The following is a 25,426-nucleotide window of genomic DNA, read 5'->3' as shown; positions in this document are numbered from 1 at the left end:
CCTTAGGTATTGGACTTTCCTGCTTTGGGAAAATAATCAACTCCTGGGCTCCGTAAACAATAACCAGTATAGAATAGAAAGCAGGATGCTCTGAGGAGAAGCCAGACCCCCCAACGTGTGGGTGGCACCTGAAGCATGACCCTTAGCATCAGGGAGGGACCAAGGCCTGTCGCAGGGTGCCCAAATGCTGCTGACTGATCACCAAAGGAGAAGAGTCTAAAATGAAACCAAATAACAGATGGCAATCTTAACCCACTCCCCTACAAAAGCTCCCTTTCTTAAAAAGCAAACTTACCTGAGAAGGAGTTTCTACTCCCTGATATTTAGTGCCATTGGTTTTATCTGTTCGCCGTTCTCCAAAATAGTACAAGCTTTCCTACAAAAAAGGAACCACGGTTCATCTGCACTCTTTCCTTTTCTATATTAGGTACCTTAGTCTTTCTAAAACCACCTTCTTTCCTAAAGTCAGTGATTTTTTTTTTTTTATGGAGTCTTGCTCTGTCACCCACACTGGAGTGCAGTGGCAGAATCTCACCTCACTGCAACCTCTGCCTCGCGAGTTCAAGCAATTATCTTGCCTCAGCATCCTGAGTAGCTGAGACTACAGGCGTGTACCACCACACCTGGCTAATTTTTTGTATTTTTAGTAGAGATGGGGGCTTTGCCATGTTGGCCAGGCTGGTCTCGAACTCCTGACTCAAGAGATCCGCCTGCCTTAGCCTCCCAAAGTGCTGAGATTACAAGCATGAGCCACCGCGCCCAGCCGCAGTGGTCTTTTGGCAAAGGCTACCCAAATTACCAAAATTAACAAAGTCACATCAAAGACTTCTCTCATTCAAGGTTTCGTAAAGACATAAAAGTTTAGAGCTGGAAAGACCTTAGAAATCATCTGGTCCAACCCTTCTTTCCATCTTACAAATGAGAAGACTGAGACCAAAAGAAAACTACGCAATCTGCCATGGAGATGCTGCAGCCAGTTAGAAGCAGCACAGGCCTGAAATACAAGTCTCTGGTTTTCAGTCTAGGGCTCTGTATCAGTAGCTTTCAAACTTTTCATTTTTTAAGTTGCAATCCACATTAATAAACCTCGGAGAAGTACACACACACACACACACACACACACACACACACCAATACTTAAACCTTTTCATATTTTCTATTCTGCTCTATTCCATTTTATTTAGTTTTAGCTTTAGTTTTTTTTTGTTTTGTTTTTTTTTGAGACGGAGTTTCACTCTTACTGCCCAGGCTGGAGTGCTATGGCCCGGTCTCAGCTCACCACAACCTCCACCTCCTGGGTTCAAGCGATTCTTCTGCCTCAGCCTCTCGAGTAGCTGGGATTACAGGCATGCGCCACAATGCCCAGCTAATTTTGTATTTTTAGTAGAGACAGGGTTTCTCTATGTTGGTCAGGCTGGTCTCAAACTCCTGACCTCAGGTGATCCATCCGCCTCGGCCTCCCAAAGTGCTGGGATTACAGGCATCAGCCACCGTGCCTGGCCGATTCCATTTTATTTTTAAGAGATGTTATTCACAACCCAGTAACTTTATTTTACAACTCACTGATACATCATGATCCATAGCTTGAAAAACACCATCCTAGAACATCCATTTTCAAAATCTGTGTGTCTCAAATTAGAAAAACCAAAGGTGGTGGAATTAGAGTGCTGGGCATTGTGCAGAACCACCACTTCTTCCCTAGACTGTAGGCCAAACAACTCAAGCGGAGCTGCTGGAAATGGTAGGATCTCAGCAAGAAAATGGCGGAAAGAAAAATGACTGAGAACACTGCTGTAGGTGGAAACAGCCCACCTTGTCTTATCAGAAATTTCTAGAGGCCACAGACTCCACATGTGTTGACTAAGCAGAGGTATTTACATGCAGGAGAGGCTTTGAGTTGTGAAATGTTGCCTTTTATCTACCTAAGAGTTGTGAGGATTGCCAAGGCCCTTTGGAGAATTTATCTAATTAAGCTTGATACTATTCTCATGAGGAAGGAAGAACAGCAGGGCCAGGTGAGGTAAGGGAACCATCGCGATTACTGAATGTTTTTTGTATCTGTGTAACATGGCTTTACTCCCCTCACCTTAATCCTGCCCCATCAGGTCTTGTCATTATTTAAAATGTTGATATTGTATACCTCATGGTTTTTTTTGCATTAATTTTTATTTCTTAAATATTGCATGAAAAATCATTTATTTTAATTATTGCAATTTTTAGCATTCTCTTAAATTCTGCGCCTCATTGACCTCACTCTAGTCCTGGCCCAAAGAGATTCTTAAGCCAGCTACTAACCAGTGCATGCTAAACAAGGAAGTATCAAAAACAGACTTTTTAACAACCACTTCTCCAATTACAATTTCACTAAGCACCATGACTAAAATAATCATCTTAACATCCTACCAGTGATGTTTCAGAACTAGCAAACTCAGTCATCCTAAGACAAAGTTTATAGTAACATCTTTCATACCTCTGCAGTTAAAAATATTTCACTGGCAATCAGGCAGGCACAAACCATAGTTCCGGTCCTTCCTAGAAAAGAAAAGTTAGTTCAAGGAACATGCTTGGTATAAAAATACACTCAGAAATATTCCAGGAGTTCATTTTAAGTTGATTTTCTTTCTTTTTTTTTGGGACAGTCTCGCTGTGTCACCCAGGCTGCAGTGCACTGGCACGATCTCAGCTCACTGCAACCTCTGCCCCACAGGTGGAAAATAAATTACATTTACGGTAAAAATATTTCTCACTACCTCTCCACGAAAGAACAAGATGAGGTTTTTACTAAATCTATTCGAAAGCAATAATTCATGTCTTATATAAATTCTTTTGGATAACAGTAAAAAAGAAAAATTCCCAGCTCATTTAGTAACACTAATATAGCTGGTTCCAAAACTGCATAAATACAGTAGATGATTACTTTATACCAGTCTGACATATAAATGTAGATATAAAAATATATATTTTTTTCAAAGTGAATTCAGCAGTGTAGAAATACCACGTATCAATATCAAGTGCCATTTCTCTTAAGAATGCAAGGATTTTTTTCCAAGACGGCAGATTACAGGCTTTTAGCATGCCTCAGCCATTTGGAAATAGCAAGATAGTACATAAAGATCAACTCTGTGAACTTTAATTCAAGAAAGAAAACGACAACTCCCTGGAATTATGAAGGACACCCCAGATCCTTGGGAGGACAACGCAGGCAAACAGCTCTTGTGACAACATTCGACTGATAAAAGCGAGTAAAGCCTCAGTATGTGAGAGAGGCAGACAGCATCCCTCTGTCTTACCTTTCCACTGGGGATCCAAGCAACCCGGACCGAGGAAGGGCACTGTTTCTCCCAAGTCCTGGAGCTAATTTAACGAGAGACTTGGAGACTTTGTGAGGAAAGGACACAAGGAAAAGCTGCAGGCATTTTCCCAAACCTGGACTGAGAGCAGGACAACACTGGGGAACCTTCCCCATCTGGCTCCACCCATCTTCCTCCCACACCCCCACCTAACTCCCGTTCCCCTAGGGTTTAGGAGGGAGCTCAGATTAATGTGTACTCCAGGAATCAGCTCATTGCCTAAGGCAACAGAGAGCTCTTCCCAATAAACAAACAGCAAGTATATAGCCAGCACCACTGGCCACAGCCAGCTCTTACCCATCGGCGCCATCTACTGGCTTGTAGGTCAAACCACATACCCAATATAAAACCTGCTGATAGAAGTGCATATAGAAGCAAGGCCAAAAGACCTACCTAGCATTGCTCTAAAGTCACATCACCTAAGGAGGAGGGAAAGGGAAAGAATAATAATAATAATAATAATAATATAGGAAAGAAAAGATAAAGAAAAAATCCTACCCACATAAAAACAGTTACAAAAATTAGAAGTGCTAGCATCTCCAGATGAGAAGAACCAGTGCAAGAATTCTGGCACCATGAAAAACCTGCATGTAGTGATACCACCAAAGGATCACACTAGCTCTCTGGCAATGCTTTCTACCAAAATGAAAACTCAGAAATGACAATAAAGAATTCAAAGCATGGATTCCAAGGAAGCTCAATGAGATTCAAGGTTGAAATCAACAAAAGGAAACTTCCAAATCAATTCAGCAAATGAAGGAAGAGATAAACATCTTAAAAAGAAATCAATCAGAACTTCCAGAATTAAAAAAACTCACTTAAGGAATTTCAAAATACAATGGAAAGATTTATTAATAAACTGGACCAAGTAGAGGACATAATTTCAGAGCCTGAAGACTGGTCTTTTGAACTAATGCAGTCAGACAAAAATAAAGAAAAACTATTTTTAAAAAGTGAGGAACGTCTTTGAGAAATATGAGGTTATGTGAAGTGACCAAACCTACAAATTACTGGCATTCCCTAGAGACAAGGAGAAAAAGAAAACAACCTGGAAAACATATTTGATGCAATCATTCAAGAAAATTTCCTGAATCTTGTTAGAAAGGTAGACATCTAGATACAATAAAGCCAGAGAACACCTGCAAGATACTATAAAAAAATGGACATTACCAAGGCATATACCAAACAGTCCAAGGTCAACGTTAAAGAAAAAATCCTAAGGCCAGATCACATACAAAAGGAGCCCTATCAGGATAACAGCAGACGTCTCAGCAGAAACCTTAAAAATCAGGAGAGATTGGGAAGGTCTATTTTCAGAATTCTTAAAGAAAATAAATTCTAATCAAGAGCATCCTGTCAAACTAAGCTTCATGAGCGAAGGACAAATAAAGATCTTTTTTTCCAGAGAAGCAAGTGCCATGAGAATTCATTAAAACTAGACCAGTCTTACAAGAGATCCCTAAGGGAGTTCTAAACATGGAAATGAAAGAATGATACCTGCTACCATAAAAGCACACTTAAGTACATAGCTCACAGAGCCTATAAAACAACAATACAACAGAAAGTATAAAGCAACCACCTAACAATGTCATGATAGGGTGAAAAGCTCACGTCAATATTAACCTTGAATGTAAATAGTCTAAACACACCACGTAAAAGTCACAGAGTGGCAAGTTGGATAAAAAAACAAAACCCATCTGTCTGCTGTCTTCAAGACACCATCTCACATGTAACAACACCAACAGGTTCAACGTAAAGGGTTGGAGAAAGATCTCTCACACAAACAAAACACCAAAAAGAGCAGGGATCACTATTCCTAAAACAGATAAAACAGGCGTTAAACCAGCAATAGTAAAAAAGGACAAAGAAGGGCATTACATAATGATAAGGGGTTCAATTCAACAAGAAGCCTTAACTATCCTAAATATATATGCACCCAAGATTGCACCCAAGATCACCCAGATTAATAAAACAGGTACTTCTAGACCTATGAAAAGACTCAGCCACATAATAATAGTCAGGAGACTTCAACACCCCACTGACAGCATTAGACAGATCATTCAGATAGAACACTAACAGAGGAATTATGGACGTAAATTCAACACTTGACCAACTGGATGTAATAGGCACCTAAAGAACACTCCATGCATCAACCACAGAATATACATTCTTCTCATTTGCACAGCGAATGTATTCCAAGATCAACCATATGTTCCACCATGAAGCAAGCCTCAATAAATTCAAAAAATGTTGAAATCATACCAACCATTTTTTTTGGACCACAGTTGAATAAAAATATAAATCAATACCAAGAAGATCTCTAAAAACCAAACAATTTCATGGAAATGAAACAACTTGCTCCTGAATGACTTTTAGGCAAATGATAAAATTAAGGTAGATATCAGAAAATTCTTTGAAATAAATGAAAACTGAAACACAACATACCAGAATCTCTGGGATGCAGCAAAAGCAGTGTTAATAGGAAACTTTATGGTGCTAAATGTGTACCTCAAAAAGCTAGTAAAATCTCAAATTAATAATGTAACATTACACCTAGAGAAATCAGAAAAACAAGAACCCCAAACCTAGCAGAAGAAAAACAATAACTAAAATCAGAGCAAAACTAAACAAAATTGAGACCCCAAAATTAAAACAGAGAATCAAAGAAACCAAGTCATTTCTTTGAAAACATAAACAAAATTGATAGACTGCTAGCTAGATTAACAAAGAAAAAGAAAGAAGATCCGGATAAGCACAATCAGAAATCACAAAGACGACATTACAACCAATCCCACAGAAATACAAAAGGTCCTCAGAGACTATTATGAACACCTCTATGCACACACACTATAGATAATGTAGAGGAAATGAATACATTCCTGGCAACACAGAACTTCCCAAGATTGAATCAGAAAGAAATTGAAACCCTGACCAGACCAGTATCAAGCTCCAAAATTGAATCCGTAAGTTAAAACCCGTCAACCAAAAAAGTCCTAAATCAGATGTATTCACAGATGAATTATATCAAATATACAAAGAAGAACTGGTACCAGTTCTACTGAAACTATTCCAAAAACTCCAGGAGGGATTCTTCCCTAATTCATTCTATGAAGCCAGCATCACCCTGAAACCAAAACCTGGCAAACACACAATTAAAAAAAAAAAAAAGAAAACTAAAGGCTAATCTCAATGATGAAGATAGGCACAGAAATCCTTAACAAAATACCAGCAAACTGAATCCAACAGCACATCAAAAAGTTAATTCACCATGGTCAAGTAGGCTTCATTCCAAGGATGCAAGGTTCTGCATATGCAAATCAATAAATGTGATTCACCACACAGAAACCATATGATCATCTCAATAGATGCAAAAAAAAAAAAAACTTTTGATAAAATTCAATATCCTTCTTGACAATAAACACTCAAGAAACTAGGCATTAAAGGAATACACTTCAAAACAGAGCCTTCTATTATGAACCCACAGCCAACATTATAACAGGCAAAAGCTGGACGCTTCTCCTTGTCAACTGGGACAAGACAAGGATGCCTAATCTCACCACTCCTATTTCACATAGTAGTAAAAGTCTTTGCCATAGCAATCAGGCAAAAGAAAGAAAAAAATGGCATCCAAATAGGAAAATAAAAAGTCAAACTATCTCTCTTCATCAACGATATGATTCTATATCTTCAAAATCCAAAAGACTCCACCAAAAGGCACTTGGAACTGATACATTATTTCAGTAAAGTTTTAGGATACAAAATCAATGTACAAAAATCAGTAGCATTTCTATACACCAATAATGTCCAAGCTACAGCCAAATCAAGGACATAATCCCCTTTACAGTAGCCACACAAAAAATAAAATACTTAGGAATACAGCTAACCGAGGAGGTGAATGATCTCTACAAGGAGAACTGCAAACCACTGCTGAAAGAAATCATAGATGACACAAACAAATGGAAAAACATTCCATGCTAATGGACTGGAAGAATCAATATCATTAAAATGGCCATGCTACCAAAAGCAATCTACAGAATCAACATTTTCCCAATCAAGCTACTAACATCATTTTTCACAGAACTAGAAAAATCTAATTCACATGGAACCAAAAAAGAGCCAGAATAGCCAAAGCAATCCTAAGCAAAAAGAACAAAGCCAGAAGCATCACATTACCCAACTTCACACTACACCATAAGGCTACAGAAACCAAAAGAGCATAGTACTGGCAGGAAAAAAAAAATTGATCAAAGGAAGAGAATAAAGAACTCAGAAATAAAGCCAAACACAGAAAGCCATCTGATCTTTGACAAAGTCAACAAAAATAAGCAATAAGGAAATGACTTCCTATTCAATAAATGGTGCTAGGATATTGGGCTAGCAATATGCAAAAGAATGATCTGGACCTATACCTTTCACCATATACAAAAATTAACTAAAGATAGAAAGACCTCAAACTATAAGAATACTAGGAGAAAACCTAGAAAACAGCATTCTGGACGTTGACCTTGGGGAAGAATTTATGACTAAGTTTTCAAAAGCAATTGCCACAAAAAACTGACAAGTGGGACCTAATTAAACTATAGAGCTTCTGCACAGCAAAGAACCTATGAACAGAGTAAACAGACAACCTATAGAATGGGTGAAAATATTTGCAAACTATGCATCTCACAAAGGTTTAATATTCAGAATCTATAAGAAACTCAACAAACAAGCAAAAAAAAACAAATAACCCCATTAAAAATGGGCAAAAGATATAAACATACACTTCTTAAAAGAAGACATACCAGTGGCCAACAAACATGAAAAATGCTCCACATCACTAATCATCCGAGAAATGCAAATCAAAACCACAACATGATTACATCTCATACCAGTCGGAATGGCTATTATTAAAGAGTCAAAAAACAACAGATGCTGACAAGGCTGCGGAGTATACACGTATATACTGCTAATGGGAATGTAAATTAGTTCAGCTACGTGGAAAGCAGTTTGGAGATTTTTCAAAAACTTAGAACTACCATTTGACATTGCAATCCTATTACTGCGTATGCATCCAAAAGAAAGTAAGTTGTTCTAACAAAAAGACACAGGCCCTGGCATGCTCTTCTCAGCACTACTGACAACAGGAAAGACACAGAATCAACCTAGGTGCCCATCAGTGGTGGACTGGCTTAAGAATATGTGGTACATATACACCATGGAATACTACACATTCATAAAAAAATAATATCATGTCCTTTGCAGCATCATGGATGCAGCTGAAAGTCATTATCCTAAGCAAATTAATGCAGGAACAGAAAACCAAATACCATATGTTCTCACTTATAAGTGAAAGCTAAACAATAGATGCTCATGGATATCAAGGTGGCAATAATGGACACTGGAATTCTAGAGGGCGCACAGCAGAAGGGGACACAGGTTGAAAAACTATTGGGTCCTATGCTCAGTACCTGGGTGATGGGATCAATCATACCCCACACCTCGGTATCACACAATATACCCAGGTAATAAACCTGCACATGTACTTCCAAATCTAAAATCAAAGTGGAAATTATACCAAAAAACTAAGCTCAAAAAGAAAAAATGTCTTTGCCCATTAAAAAAACAAATAAAAATACAAGAATCATCCTAGGCCGGGCGCGGTGGCTCTTGCCTGTAATCCCAGCACTTTGGGAGGCCGAGGCGGGCGGATCACGAGGTCAGGACATCTAGACTATCCTGGCTAACACGGTGAAACCCCGTCTCTACTAAAAATACAAAAAAATTAGCCGGGCGTGGTGGCGGGCGCCTGTAGTCCCAGCTACTCGGGAGGCCGAGGCAGGAGAATGGCGTGAACCCGGGAGGCGGAGCTTGCAGTGAGCCGAGATCACGCCACTGCACTCCAGCCTGGGCGACAGGGCGAGACTCTGTCTCAAACAAACAAACAAAAAAGAATCATCCTATATCAGAAATCTATATTATTGTAATTTATCATATTCACAGATTAAAGTAGACATACCTTGCAATTATGTCAATTAATGCAGAGAAAGCATTAACTAAAATTCAACCTACAACTGTGACTTTAAAAATTAATAAAAACTAGGACACTTCTTTAACTCAACAAAGGGAATCTACCAAAACACCTACCAGGAACACCATATTAATGATGTAATATTGATAGCATTTTCTTTAAAGCCTGGAATTAAGCAAAAATGCCCTCTGTTCACTGCTTCCATTTAACAATGTACTGCAGAGCCTAGCCAGTGTAGTAAGTCCGTGTAGTCAGTAAATCTATAGAATAACTCATTAATCTAACGAGAGAGTTGAGAGAGTTTAGGAAGATTTCTAGATGCAGGCTCAACATAAACAAAAATTAATAGCTAAATCTAGGATTCAGGTTGAAATCTTTACAGTAATTACTAAAAAAATAGAAAAGGAGTATATAACTTCCAAGGTAATGGGAGAGAGTGAGAAGGAAAAAATTATCAAAATTCAGTCAAACCAAAACACAAGTCAGTAAGAATACAGAAGAGTTAAATAAATTAACTAATGCACGTACATAGAACATTGTTCTCAACAATGCATAATACGTGTTCTTTTCAAATGTACAGAAAACATTTAACAATATCAACCAAATTCTAGGCCATAAACCAAGTCTACACAAATTTGGAAGAAAAAAAAAATAGTATGTTCTGTGTCCACAGCACAATACAACCAGAAATAAAAAACTTTTTTCTTTTTTTTTTTCAGATGGAGTTTCGCTCTTGTTGCCCAGGCTGGAATACAATGGCGTGTTCTTGGCTCACCGCAACCTCCGCCTCCCGGGTTCAAGCGATTCTCCTGCCTCAGCCTCCCGAGTAGCTGTGATTACAGGCATGTGCCACCACACCTGGCTAATTTTGTACTTTTAGTAGAGACGAGGTTTCTCCATGTTGGTCAGGCTGGTCTCGAACTCCTGACCTCAGGTAAACCACCTCCTCGGCCTCCCAAATTGCTGGGATTACAGGCGTGAACCACTGCGCCTGGCTTCACAAATAAAAAACTTAAAGATAAATGCAAAAGTCTCCTATGTTTGGAAATAAGGAAGCATACTTCTACACAACTCACGGGTCAAAAAAAAAAAAAAAACACCAAGCACAGTGAAAATTGGAAAATAATTTGAACCCAATAAAATGAAAATATTACATATGAAAACTTGTGGGACGAAGCTAAAGCAACTCTTAGAAGAAAATGTATAGCCTTAAATGCTAAACAGAAAACAGAGTGGTCGACACTCTAAGAATTATTCATCTCAAGAAGTCAGGAAAAGAACAAATTAACCCATGGAATACAAAAGAAAATACTAAATATAATACTAATTCATGAAATAAAAAGTAAATAAGACTCCATTAGTAAGGCCAAAAATTTGTTATTTTATTTATTTATTTATTTTTGAGATGGAGTCTCACTCTCTCGCCCAGGCTGGAATGCAGTGACGCGATCTCAGCTCACTGCAAGCTCTGCCTCCCGGGTTCACGCCATTCTCCTGCCTCAGCCTCCCGAGTAGCTGGGACTACAGGCGCCCGCCACGGCACCCGTCTAATTTTTTGTGTTTTTAGTAGAGACGGGGTTTCACCGTGTTAGCCAGGATAGTCTAGATGTCCTGACCTTGTGATCCGCCCGCCTTGGCCTCCCAAAGTGCTGGGATTACAGGCGTGAGCCACCGCGCTCAGCCACATTTGTTACTTTTAAAAGACTAGTAAAATTGATAATTCCCTGGTGAGACTAATCAAAAGAAACAAAGGGAGAAGGCACCAAGAAAATAATGTAAGGAATAAAAAGGGAATGCCCCTGTAGACATTAAAATGGTAAAATGATATTGTGAATAATTTGATGCCAAGACATTCGCAAACTTAGATTAAATGGACAAATGCTGGGAAAACAATAACCTCCCAAAATAGGCTAAGGAAATAAAATTATAGATAATTCTATATACAAAACTGAGCGATAATTTAAAAACTTCTCCCCAGAGAAAACTCTAGACAAGTGTAGCTTCCCTGGTGAATTTCACCGTACACTTAAAAAGAAAAAAAAAACAGCACGCATAAATTCATCGAGGGAATAAAAAAAGAGAAAATGAAATCTAACTCATTTTATGAAGCCAAGATTTGAAAAAACTATGAGAAAGGAAAATTACAACCAATCACACTGATGACATGAATTTGAAAATCCTAAACAAACATTAACAAATAGAATCCAGGAATTTAATTAAAAAAAGTTTAATAATTATTTAATAAAATAGTATACCACAACTCAATCATATTTATTCCAGAAATATGTTGGTTTACCACTTAATCAATCATGTAATTAGCCACATTTATTTATAAGATAAAGGGGAAAAATTATCATCTCAAAGATTCAGAAAAATCTGGAAAAATTCAACATCCATTCATGATTTAAAAAAAAACTCTCAGCAAACTAAAGACACTGTTTTTTCTTTTCTTTTTCTTTTTTTTTTTTTTTTTTTTTTTTTGTTGAGCCAATGTCTCGCTCTGTCACCTAGGCTGGAGAGCAGTGGTGTGATATTGGCTCACTGAAATCTCTGCATCCTGAGTTCAAGCAATTCTCGTGCCTCAGCCTCTGGAGTAGATGGTATTACAGGCATGCACCGCCACACCTGGTTAATTTTTTATTTTTTAGTAGAGATGGGGTTTCATCATGTTGCCCAGGCTGGTCTGAAATGATGTGCCCCACTGGGCCCCGCAAAGTGCTGGGATTACAGGCGAAAGCCATGGCGCCTGGCTAAGGAATTTCTTCATCTGATAAATGGTAGCTCACACACACACACACACACACACACACACACGCTCGTAAAGCAATTGGAGAGACACTGAAAGCTTTTCCTTTGAGAATAGAAGTGTACACTGATGGCTGCTGTTGCCACTTCTAATTCTACACTGTACTGAAGGTTCTAGCCAGTGCTAGGGGGAAAAATGACTGAAAAGGAAAAAATACAACGTATTATTTTCACATGATATAACTGTGTACTATAAAATCCAAAAGAATCTATAGATAATTTAGTAGAACTAATAAGTGAGTTTAGGCTGGGCACAATGGCTCAGGCCTGTAATCCTAGCATTTTAGGAGGCAGAGGCTGAGGCTGGCAGATCACTTGAGCCCAGGAGTTTGAGACCAATCTGGGCAACATGGCAAAACCCCGTTTCTACAAAAAAATGAAAAAATTAGCTGGGCATGGTGGCACCTGCCTGCAGTCCTAGCTACTCGGGAGGCTGATGTGGGAGGGATTCCCTGAGCCCAGGGAGGTTGAAGCTGCAGTGAGCCATGATCGCATCACTGCACTCCAGCCTGGGTGACAGAATGAAACCCTATCTCAAAACACACAAACAAACAAACAAAAAAGTGAGTTTAGTCAAGTTGCTAATTACAAGATTAATAAATAAAATGAACTGCATTTAAATCAACAACATTTAGAAAATAAACATTTTAAAGGGATATCATTTAAATAACCACAAAATATCAAATATCTAGGAATAAATCTCATCAAAAATATGCAAGCTTTCTACACAGAAAATGAGAAAACATTGTAAAGAGAAATGGAAGGAAACCTAACTGAATGAGAGAACATCTCTCTTCATGGGTTGGATGGGTCGATATTGTAAAGATTCAATTCTCCCCAATCTATAGATTCAACGCAATTCCAAACAAATTTCTATCAGGTGTGTATATTTGACCAGCTGACTCCCAAATTTTTTTTTATATATACTTTAAGTTCTAGGGTACATGTGCACAACGTGCAGGTTTGTTACACATGTATACATGTGTCATGTTGGTGTGCTGCACCCATTAACTCGTCATTTACATTAGGTATATCTCCTAATGCTTTCCCTCCCCCCTCCCCCCACCCCATAACAGGCCCTGGTGTGTGATGTTCCCCTTCCTGTGTCCAAGTGTTCTCACTGTTCAATTCCCACCTACGAATGAGAACATGCGGTGTTTGGTTTTTTGTTCTTGCGATAGTTTGCTGAGAATGATGGTTTCCAGCTTCATCCATGTCCTTACAAAGGACACAAACTCATCCTTTTTTACGGCTGCATAGTATTCCATGGTGGATATGTGCCACATTTTCTTAATCCAGTCTATCACTGATGGACATCTGGGTTGGTTCCAAGTCTTTGCTATTACGAATAGTGCTGCAATAAACATGCGTGTGCATGTGCCTTTATAACAGCATGATTTATAATCCTTTGGGTATATACCCAGTAATGGGATGGCTGGGTCAAATGGTATTTCTAGTTCTAGATCCTTGAGGAATCGCCACACTGTCTTCCACAATGGTTGAACTAGTTTACAGTCCCACCAACAGTGTAAAAGTGTTCCTATTTCTCCACATCCTCTCCAGCACCTGTTGTTTCCTGACTTTTTAATAATCGCCATTCTAACTGGTGTGAGATGGTATCTCATTGTGGTTTTGATTTGTATTTCTCTGATGACCAGTGATGATGAGCATTTTTTCATGTGTCCGTTGGATATATAAATGTCTTCTTTTGAGAAGTGTCTGTTCATATCCTTCACCCACTTTTTGATGGGGTTGTTTGTTTTTTTCTTGTAAATTTGATTGAGATCTTTGTAGATTCTGGATATTAGCTCTTTGTCAGATGAGTAGATTGCAAAAATTTTCTCCCATTCTGTAGGTTGCCTCTTCACTCTGATGGTAGTTTCTTTTGCTGTGCAGAAGCTCTTTAGTTTAATTAGATCCCATTTGTCAATTTTGGCTTCTGTTGCCATTGCTTTTGGTGTTTTAGACATGAAGTCCTTGCCCATGCCTATGTCCTGAATGGTATTGCCTAGGTTTTCTTCTAGGGTTTTTATGGTTTTAGGTCTAACATTTAAGTCTTTGATCCATCTTGAATTAATTTTTGTATAAGGTGTAAGGAAGGGATCCAGTTTCAGCTTTCTACATATGGCGAGCCAGTTTTCCCAGCACCATTTCCCAGCACCATTTTTTAAACAGGGAATCCTTTCCCCATTTCTTCTTTTTGTCAGGTTTGTCAAAATCAGATGGTTGTAGATGTGTGGTATTATTTCTGAGGGCTCTGTTCTGTTCCATATCTCTATATGTCTATATCTCTGTTTTGGTACCAGTACCATGCTGTTTTGGTTACTGTAGCCTCGTAGTATAGTTTGAAGTCAGGTAGCGTGATGCCTCCAGCTTTGTTCTTTTGGCTTAGGATTGACTTGGCAATGCAGGCTCTTTTTTGGTTCCATATGAACTTTAAAGTAGTTTCTTCCAATTTTGTGAAGAAAGTCATTGGTAGCTTGATGGGGATGGCATTGAATCTATAAATTACCTTGGGCAGTATGCCCATTTTCACGATATTGAATCTTCCTACCCATGAGCATGGAATGTTCTTCCATTTGTTTGTAACCTCTTTTATTTCATTGAGCAGTGGTTTGTAGTTCTCCTTGAAGAGGTCCTTCACATCCCTTGTAAGTTGGATTCCTAGGTATTTTATTCTCTTTGAAGCAATCGTGAATGGGAGTTCACTCATGATTTGGCTCTCTGTTTGTCTGTTATTGGTGTATAAGAATGCTTGTGATTTTTGCACATTGATTTTGTATCCCAAGACTTTGCTGCAGTTGCTTATCAGCTTAAGGAGATTTTGGGCTGAGATGATGGGGTTTTCTAGATATACAATCAAGTCATCTGCAAACAGGGACAATTTGATTTCCTCTTTTCCTAATTGAATACCCTTTATTTCTTTCTCCTGCCTGATCACCCTGGCCAGAACTTCCAACACTATGTTGAATAGGAGTGGTGAGAGAGGGCATCCCTGTCTTGTGCCAGTTTTCAGAGGGAATGTTTCCAGTTTTTGCCCATTCAGTATGATGAATGAACTTCTCTACACTGGTTACTCTAGTCAGCCATTCGTCTAATCTTCTTTCAAGGTTTTTAGCTTCCCTGCATTGGGTTTGAACTTCCTCCTTTAGCTTGGAGAAGTTTGATTGTCTGAAGCCTTCTTCTCTCAATTCGTCAAAGTCATTCTCCGTCCAGCTTTGTTCCTTTGCTGGCGAGGAGCTGTGTTCCTTTGGAGGGGGAGAGGTGCTCTGATTTTTAGAATTTTCAGCTTTTCTGCTGTTTTTTCCCCATCTTTGTGGTTTTATCTACCTTTGGTCTTTGATGATGGTGACGTACAGATGGGGTTTTGGTGTGGATGTCCTTTCTGTTTGTTAGTTTTCCTTCTAACAGTCAGGACCCGCAGCTGCAGGTCTGTTGGAGTTTGCTGGAGGTCCACTCCGGACCCTGTTTGCCTGGATATCAGCAGCGGGGGCTGCAGAACAACGAATGTTGCTGAACAGCAAATGTTGCTGCCTGATCATTCCGCTGGAAGCTTTGTCTCAGAGGGGTACCCGGCTGTGTGAGGTGTCAGTCTGCCCCTACTGGGCGGTGCCTCACAGGCTACTCGGGGGTCAGGGACCCACTTGAGGAGGTAGTCTGTCCGTTCTCAGATCTCAAACTCCGTGCTGGGAGAACCACTACTCTCTTCAAAGCTGTCAGACAGGGACATTTAAGTCTGCAGAGGTTTCTGCTGCCTTTTGTTTGATTCCCAAATTTATATGGAAATGTAGACGGCCTAAAATACACAAACAATTATGAAGAAAAAGATGATTGTCCTCACTTGACTGGAAATAAGGACTATTAGAAAGCTACAGTAAGATGGTTGTGCTATTGGCACACAGATGAAAAATCAATGAACAGAATAGAAAGGTCAGAAGCAGACTCACGTTCTGCAGGGAAGTAAAGAAATAAAAATCTTCTCAACTAGTGTGCTGGAATAATTGGATAGCCATATATGGAAAAAGATGAAACTTAACCTCTTCCTCACATCACACCTATAAATCAATTTTTAAATGAATGAACCATCTAGAAGAAAATATAGTAGTAGAATGTCTTTAAACTCAAGGAAAATTTTCTTAATCAGGACACAAAAACACAAACTTTATAAAGAGAAAGCATAATACCTATGATGGTAATACAACTAAGAACTTCTGTTAACCAAAAGATACTCCTAAGAGAGAGAAAAGGCAAATCACAGAGCAGAAAAGTTTTCTTGAAATACATATATGACCAATAACAGAATGGAAATCAGAATATATAAAAAACTGCAAATCAAGAGAAAAAAAGACAAATAATCCAGGAGAAAAATGGGTAAGAAAATTTAACAGTTACTTTACAAAAAAGGATATCCAAACACTTAATAATCTTAAGAAAACTTCTTCAATCTTATTAGTAATTATAGAAATGCAAATGAACACCACCATAATATGCCATCACACAAACACCCAATGGCTAAAAATCAAAATACTCAGAATTGCAAGTATTGGGGAAGATATGGAATGCTTCGAGTGTACAATACCAGTGGAGTGAAAATTGGTATAACTGTTTTAGAAACAGGTGACATTATCCAGTAAAGTTCAAGATTCATTACCTTAAGACAGAACCATTTTAGTCTGAGGTACATACTCAACAAAAATATGGCCACATATGCAACAAGAAACGTGTATTTTTAAAAGCAGCATTATTGGGCCAGGCGCAGTGGCTCACCCTGTAATACCAGCTCTTTGGGAGGCCGAGGTAGGCAGATCACTTGAGGTCAGCAGTTCGAGACCAGCCTGGCCAACATGGTGAAACCCTGTTTCTACTAAAAATACAAAACAGCCAGGCGTGGTGGCAGGCGCCTGTAATCCCAGCTACTCCAGAGGCTGAGGGATGAAAATCACTTGAACCTGGGAGGCAGAGGTTGCAGTGCGCGAGATCATACCACTGCACTCCAGCCTGGGTGACAGAGTGAGACTCCGTCTAAAAAAAAAAAAAAAAAAGCAGCATTATTTATCATAGTAAAAACTGGAAACAACCCAAATGTAACAGAAAAAAAAAAAGGGATTCCACTTGCAGTCACAATTTGTGTAGGAATGAATTTGTGAAAAGATGTGCAAAGACATGATGAAGAAAATATAAAATATTTAATTAAAGAATGAACAAGATCAATCACATGTATAACTTATTATCACAAAGTTGTCAGTTCTCTCGAGTGAATCTATAAATTCAATGCAGTTCCAGTGAAAATCCTAAACGTGTTTTATAATGGAACTTGACAAAATGATTTTAAAATTTAATGAAAGAATAACGTTCCAAGAAGAGCAAGACAATTCTGCCTTTATCAAACTACAATATAAAGCTACAATAATTACAAAAGTGTGATATAGAGAACTTAGAAACAATTTTGAATATTTCTAGAAACTTGGTATATGATTGAGAGGAATTACAAATAAATGGAGAACAAAATAGCATACAATTGATGCTGTTAGGACTGTTGGCTATCCATATGAAAAAAAAACCTCCCCCAAAATCTTCAAGTTGCATTTTTAATATTTGCTGGAAAACGTTATTACCTTTGCCTCCTTTACAGTGAATCACTACTATGTTTTCAGAATCTTGAGCCATCCACTCCAATACTTCCTTGGAGAATGCTACCATCTCCCTGATTTCAGGGTTAGGATTTTTAGTTGAGTTAAAATATTTTCAAAAAATCAAGCCCAATAGATTTAGCCCCCTTCTGATAGTCAACTTAGCATAAAACTTACCGTAGAGTGGGGACATTATGATCATCAATCATGATTCTACTGACCCTATTATGGAAGTGCTTAGGATCATAAGCTCTTTCACCTAAAATAAATAATATGTTTGTCATATCTCTATATATAATAACATAGTAAATTATGAAGTTATGAGTAACACAAAATATCTTATTAGAAATTCCCTATCCATCTTCAAAAGGAGCTTTCCAAGTTGCTTCTGCTGCTCTAAAATAAACTTAAGGGTCTCAAAAACATAAGGATATGAGCGGATTATCCATCTCATGTCACCTAAACTCAACTTATTTTTGTTTAATAGGTGTAATTTTTAACTTTCTAGCAGACTATCATTATATTATTGCAGGGTAGTTAGAAACCACACAAGAGATCGAGGAGCCAAGAAGGCCGAATAGGAACAGCTCCGGTCTACAGCTCCCAGCGTCAGCGACTCAGAAGACGGGTGATTTCTGCATTTCCATCCGAGGTACCAGGTTCATCTCACTAGGGAGTGCCAGACAGTGGGCGCAGGTCAGTGGGTGCAGCGCACCGGGTGCGAGCCGAAGCGGGGCGAGGCATTGGCTCACTGGGGAAGCACAAGGGGTCAGGGAGTTCCCTTTCCGAGTCAAAGAAAGGGGTGACAGACGGCACCTGGAAAATCGGGTCACTCCCACCCCAATACTGCGCTTTTCCGACAGGCTTAAAAAACAGCGCACCAGGAGATTATATCCTGCACCTGGCTCGGAGGGTCCTACGCCCACGGAGTCTCGCTGATTGCTAGCACAGCAGTCTGAGATCAAACTGCAAGGCGGCAGCGAGGCTGGGGGAGGGGCGCCCGCCATTGCCCAGGCTTGCTTAGGTAAACAAAGCAGCCGGGAAGCTCCAACTGGGTGGAGCCCACCACAGCTCAAGGAGGCCCGCCTGCCTCTGTAGACTCCACCTCTGGGGGCAGGGCACAGACAAACAAAAAGACAGCAGTAACCTCTGCAGACTTAAATGTCCCTGTCTGACAGCTTTGAAGAGAGCAGTGGTTCTCCCAGCACGCAGCTGTAGATCTGAGAATGGGCAGACTGCCTCCTCAAGTGGGTCCCTGACCCCTGACCCCTGAGCAGCCTAACTGGGATGCACCCCCCAGTAGGGGCAGACTGACACCTGACACGGCCGGGTACTCCTCTGAGACAAAACTTCCAGAGGAACAATCAGACAGCACCATTCGCGGTTCATGAAAAACCACTGTTCGGCAGACACTGCTGCTGATACCCAGGGTCTGGAGTGGACCTCTAGCAAACTCCAACAGACCTGCAGCTGAGGGTCCTGTCTGTTACAAGGAAAACTAACAAACAGAAAGAACATCCACACCAAAAACCCATCTGTACATCACCATCATCAAAGACCAAAAGTAGATAAAACCACAAAGATGGGGAAAAAACAGAGCAGAAAAACTGGAAACTCTAAAAAGCAGAGCACCTCTCCTCCTCCAAAGGATCGCAGTTCCTCACCAGCAATAGAACAAAGCTGGATGGAGAATGACTTTGACGAATTGAGAGAAGAAGGCTTCAGATGATCAAACTACGAGCTACAGGAGGAAATTCAAACCAAAGGCAAAGAAGTTACAAACTTTGAAAAAAATTTAGACGAAATGTATAACTAGAATAACCAATACAGAGAAGTGCCTAAAGGAGCTGATGGAGCTGAAAGCCAAGGCTCAAGAACTACGTGAAGAATGCAGAAGCCTCAGGAGCCGATGCAATCAACTGGAAGAAAGGGTATCAGTGATGGAAGATCAAATGAATGAAATGAAGCGAGAAGGGAAGTTTAGAGAAAAAAGAATAAAAAGAAACGAATAAAGCCTCCAAGAAATATGGGACTATGTGAAAAGACCAAATCTACGTCTGATTGGTGTACCTGAAAGTGATGGGGAGAATGGAACCAAGTTGGAAAACACTCTGCAGGATATTATCCAGGAGAACTTCCCCAATCTAGCAAGGCAGGCCAGCATTCAGATTCAGGAAATACAGAGAACGCCACAAAGACACTCCTCGAGAAGAGCAACTCCAAGACACATAATTGTCAGACTCACCAAAGTTGAAATGAAGGAAAAAATGTTAAGGGCAGCCAGAGAGAAAGGTCGGGTTACCCACAAAGGGAAGCCCATCAGACTAACAGCGGATCTCTCGGCAGAAACTCTACAAGCCAGAACAGAGTGGGGGCCAATATTCAACATTCTTAAAGAAAAGAATTTTCAACCCAGAATTTTATATCCAGCCAAACTAAGCTTCATAAGTGAAGGAGAAATAAAATACCTTACAGACAAGCAAATGCTGAGAGATTTTGTCACCACCAGGCCTGCCCTACAAGAGCTCCTGAAGGAAGCACTAAGCATGGAAAGGAACAACCGGTACCAGCTGCTGCAAAATCATGCCAAAATGTAAAGACCATCGAGACTAGGAGGAAACTGCATCAACTAATGAGCAAAATAACCAGCTAACATCATAATGACAGGTTCAAATTCACACATAACAATATTAACTTTAAATGTAAATGGACTAAATGCTCCAATTAACGACACAGACTGGCAAATTGGATAAAGAGTCAAGACCCATCAGTGTGTTGTATTCAGGAAACCCATCTCACATGCAGAGACATACATAGGCTCCAAATAAAAGGATGGAGGAAGATCTACCAAGCAAATGGAAAACAAAACAAGGCAGGGGTTGCAATCCTAGTCTCTGATAAAACAGACTTTAAACCAACAAAGATCAAAAGAGACAAAGAAGGCCATTACATAATGGTAAAGGGATCAATTCAACAAGAAGAGCTAACTATCCTAAATATATATGAACCCAATACAGGAGCACCCAGATTCATAAAGCAAGTCCTGAGTGACCTACAAAGAGACTTAGACTCCCACACATTAATAATGGGAGACTTTAACACCCCACTGTCAACATTAGACAGATCAGTGACACAGAAAGTCAACAAGGATACCCAGGAATTGAACTCAGCTCTGCACCAAGCAGACCTAATAGACATCTACAGAACTCTCCACCCCAATTCAACAGAATATACATTTTTTTCAGCACCACACCACACCTATTCCAAAATTGACCACATACTTGGAAGTAAAGCTCTCCTCAGCAAATGTAAAAGAACAGAAATTATAACAAACTATCTCTCAGACCACAGTGCAATCAAACTAGAACTCAGGATTAAGAAACTCACTCAAAACCGCTCAACTACATGGAAACTGAACAACCTGCTCCTGAATGACTACTGGGTACATAACGAAATGAAGGCAGAAATAAAGATGTTCTTTGAAACCAACTAGAACAAAGACACAACATACCAGAATCTCTGGGACACATTCAAAGCAGTGTGTAGAGGGAAATTTATAGCACTAAATGCCCACAAGAGAAAGCAGGAAAGACCCAAAATTGACACCCTAACATCACAATTAAAAGAACTAGAAAAGCAAGAGCAAACACATTCAAAAGCTAGCAGAAGGCAAGAAATAACTAAAATCAGAGCAGAACTGAAGGAAATAGAGACACAAAAAACCCTTCAAAAAATTAATGAATCCAGGAGCTGGTTTTTTGAAAGGATCAACAAAATTGATAGACCGCTAGCAAAGAGAGAAGAATCAAATAGATGCAATAAAAAATGATAAAGGGGACATCACCACTGATCCCACAGAAATACAAACTACCATCAGAGAATACTACAAACACCTCTACGCAAATAAACTAGAAAATCTAGAAGAAATGGATAAATTCCTCGACACATACACTCTCCCAAGACTAAACCAGGAAGAAGTTGAATCTTTGAATAGACCAATAACGGAGCTGAAATTGTGGCAATAATCAATAGCTTACCAACTAAAAAGAGTCCAGGACCAGATGGATTCACATCCAAATTCTACCAGAGGTACAAGGAGGAACTGGTACCATTCCTTCTGAAACTATTCCAATCAATACAAAAAGAGGGAATCCTCCCTACCTCATTTTATGAGGCCAGCATCATCCTGATACCAAAGCCGGGCAGAGACACAAGCAAAAAAGAGAATTTTAGACCAATATCCTTGATGAACATCCTTGAGGATTGCCCCCTGTCTATTGAGTATACAGGTAGAGAAAAAAATCAAGACAGAGTGGTAAGCTGGGTTGCAACCTATTTTCTAAAGAGTTTGCTTTTTTCCCACCTAGGGCCCTGCTCTCATCACAACCCACTGCTAATGGGTCAGAGGACTCATTTGTTAAATTGTCTATGTCCTCATAACACAATCTGGCAGGAAAAACAGACAGATTTTCCTAAACCTAATATCACTAGAACAGATCTTCCCTAAAATGGTTTGCCTTCACTCCAGCCTCATTGGTCGTGCCAGAGCTGCCTCCTTCATAGGGTACTTTGTGCTCCTGGGCTAACTCCTTCTACCAAATGGGGCCAGTCCAAGACGGGGATTTTTAAATTCCTTCCTCACCACCACCAAATACTTATGATTAAATGCAATGTAAAAAACAAAATCATCTTCTTACATTCAGTAATCTGTTTTCTATCTACAGTAGCAAAATACAGAGTAAGGTACATACTGCATAGATTGTAGACTCGATAGTGGTTTGGATGTTTCTTGTCTAGAAACTGTACGACTTCCTAAAAAAGAGAAACACATATTTTACATAGTCACATGGCACCAACATAAGCCATTTCCACGAAGAACCTAAAATGGTTATTACTTTCTATTACTTTGTCTCTCACTAGCATCTTCTAGGGGAGACTCAGGGAATACAAGCGTATGCCAATTTCAAGTTCTAATCCACTGTGGTTTTTCAAATAGTCCACAAAGTGTGTTTGACTACTCAGATTAGCCTCTATTGTAAATACACACTGTTTAAAGCTATCAGAAAAGTAAATTAGATGGTTAACTAACTTTAAGTAAATTTGTTCCAAATCATAATTCACAGTTAATGTGGTTCTTATTTAAATCTAATTCATATTGCTTCTTATTTAAATTTAATTCTGATTAGGTATGTCTTTTAGATAGTGATTTGAATATTACATTCTACCTAAGCACTATGTAAACAAATAAATGCAAAAAGTATACACTATGATTGTGTGTGTATGCATGACAGAAAAAGATAAACATATTATATCAATTTATAAATAACTCGTAACAATATGGAAACTTTTTTGGCTCACCCATTCTCTTAATTTTTTAATGAAGATATATACATACCGGTAAGTGTGTGTGTGTGTGTGTGTGTGTGTATATATATATACCTTTTCAATGAAAAATAGTAATTATCTGAAATATAATTAATATCACTATATGAATCCAACAATTTTTTCAGGAAATATCTCTTTCTGAAACATACACACATATGTATATATCTCTGTGCAACAACAAAAATGACACAATTTCAAAAACTGATTAGTATGGTACTGTCAGAACAATGTTTACTGGCTTAACATTGAGAACACTAAAATTAAGGTATCAAAGTCATCCATTTATTAAATTGGTTATCCATGTTAGGAGGAAATAATACGTCAAAAAGATGAACACTCCGAATCTGCATAGTGGCAGAGGGGAAGGATAAAACATTTCATATACTTTAGAATTCATGAAATTTCTTACCTAAAATCCATATACATTTAGAAAACACATATTAAAAACTACAAACATCTATGAGAAATTTAAGTGAATTTTAATTCTTTGAATGAGGAAGAACTAAAAGTGTTGAATCAATGGAAGATCTATAGCCTTAGGTTTAACTTCATAAAATTCTGAAATTTCTGTTGAAAAATGCTACAATGAACAACAGGGGAAAATATTTTTTCAGAAAAATGCACTGTTGGGGACTATGCCTAGGATAATAAATTAATAATTCATTAACAACAACTTAAATATTACTCCCTCATCTTATAGATAAATGGACCAAGGACATAAACAATCCATAAAAGAGAAAATCAAACTGATTAACAACCTACATAATATTCAGTGTCGCCAATAAAGAAGTCAAAACAACAGTGACATGACATTTGCACCCATGAAATTAGCCCTTTTCCTTTTAATGAGAAAATCCAATGCTGGCAAAATAAGGCATGACATTAAAAACTTTGATTTATTTTGATACAGTAATACAATTGCTCTTGGATTTGGCAATATATATTAAGAACCCTAAAAATATTCATTCTCTTCAACTAGGTAATTTCACTCCTAACAATCTGTACAGAAAAAAGCCTTATGCCCAAAGATATTTGTTGTTGTATTATTGATAATAGTGACACTTACATGTCCAGCATTAGAGGTTCATCATAGCACTAATGAAATATCATGCAACCATTAGAATACTGTCCTGTTCTTCATTCTCTCAACCAGTAAATATCTCACTGCAGTAATTTATGTGCAGGCTTCTTTAGCGTACATATATAGAAAAACAGTTGGCCGGGCGTGGTGGCTCATGTCTGTAATCCCAGCACTTTGGGAGGCTGAGGCAGGTGGATCACGAGGTCAGGAGTTCAAGACCAGCCTGGCCAAGATGGTGAAATCCCGTCTCTACTAAAAATACAAAAATTAGCCAGGCACGGTGGTGGGTGCCTGTAATCCCAGCTACTTGGGAGGCTGAGGCGGGAGTATCGCTTGAAGCCGGGAGGTGGAGGTTGCAGTGAGCCGAGATTGCGTCACCGCACTCTAGCCTGGGTGACATAGCAAGACTCCAACTCAAAAAAAAAAAAAGAAAAAAGAAAAACAGGCAATATTTGCTTTTTCCTGGGAAGACAAATATACCTGGAGGGTTAAACTTTAGGGATTCTCTGAATCCCCTTCCTAGTTCTCTCAATGTCTAAAAAATTATATATATATATATGTGTGTGTGTGTGTGTATATATACTTTTTATAATTATATATGTGTATATATACTTTTTATAATTATATGTGTATATATACTTTTTATAATTATATATATATAGAGAGAGAGAGACTCAATATATTGATGATTTACTGCTCTGTTTCCTGATCTAAGTAGTTTACTAAAGGATCCAAATACCTCTTATTCAAAGTAGGTGAAAAGGGACATAAAGAATCTAGAGAAAAGGTGAACTCTGCCAAGAATCTACATTTTTCTGGTCACAAGCTGTCACCAGATGGACAATTTCTGTTTTCAACCAGAATAAAGAGCATTCAATTCTACCAAGAACAGAAATCAAAAGATGCCTAAGAAGATTTTAGGACTGTAGGTAATTGTATATCTGATTTTTCTCATAGCTCAGCCTTTGCATGGGCTTACTAAGTTTATACTTTCTGATGCAACTTCCTTGTGATGCAAAAGTAGAAAATGCTGCTCTGTGAAAGCCTTCTTGCAACAACCTCCACCTTCGGTTTTCCTAAATCTGCTCAACTCTTCTCTCTGCCTATCTTAGTACACTCCTTGATTTGGAAGCAAAGGTACACCCTCTGTACCTGCATGAGGTGG

At 38.8% G+C, this 25,426-nt stretch overlaps 2 protein-coding genes across 2 annotated transcripts in view; one reads left to right on the top strand and one right to left on the bottom strand.

The window, feature by feature from the left end:
• The window catches only part of LOC129526252 (uncharacterized), a 110,951-nt gene that overhangs the window by 28,919 nt on the left and 56,606 nt on the right, over positions 1-25,426 (top strand). The gene's annotated exons all lie outside the window — the stretch shown is intronic.
• Positions 1-25,426, bottom strand: part of LOC101135732 (phosphatidylinositol 3,4,5-trisphosphate 3-phosphatase TPTE2-like) — a 63,440-nt gene that overhangs the window by 16,034 nt on the left and 21,980 nt on the right. The window contains exons 6-10 of the mRNA XM_063697631.1: positions 22,547-22,607; positions 17,973-18,054; positions 17,781-17,869; positions 2,471-2,532; positions 296-376 (exon numbers count right to left, since the gene is read on the bottom strand). Of these exons, the coding sequence (XP_063553701.1) occupies positions 296-376; positions 2,471-2,532; positions 17,781-17,869; positions 17,973-18,054; positions 22,547-22,607 (375 nt within the window). The remainder of the gene's footprint in view (positions 1-295; positions 377-2,470; positions 2,533-17,780; positions 17,870-17,972; positions 18,055-22,546; positions 22,608-25,426) is intronic.

Source organism: Gorilla gorilla, chromosome 14 (assembly GCF_029281585.2).
Source record: "Gorilla gorilla gorilla isolate KB3781 chromosome 14, NHGRI_mGorGor1-v2.1_pri, whole genome shotgun sequence".
NCBI lineage: Eukaryota > Metazoa > Chordata > Mammalia > Primates > Hominidae > Gorilla > Gorilla gorilla.
This window is presented reverse-complemented; position numbering and strand designations above follow the sequence as displayed.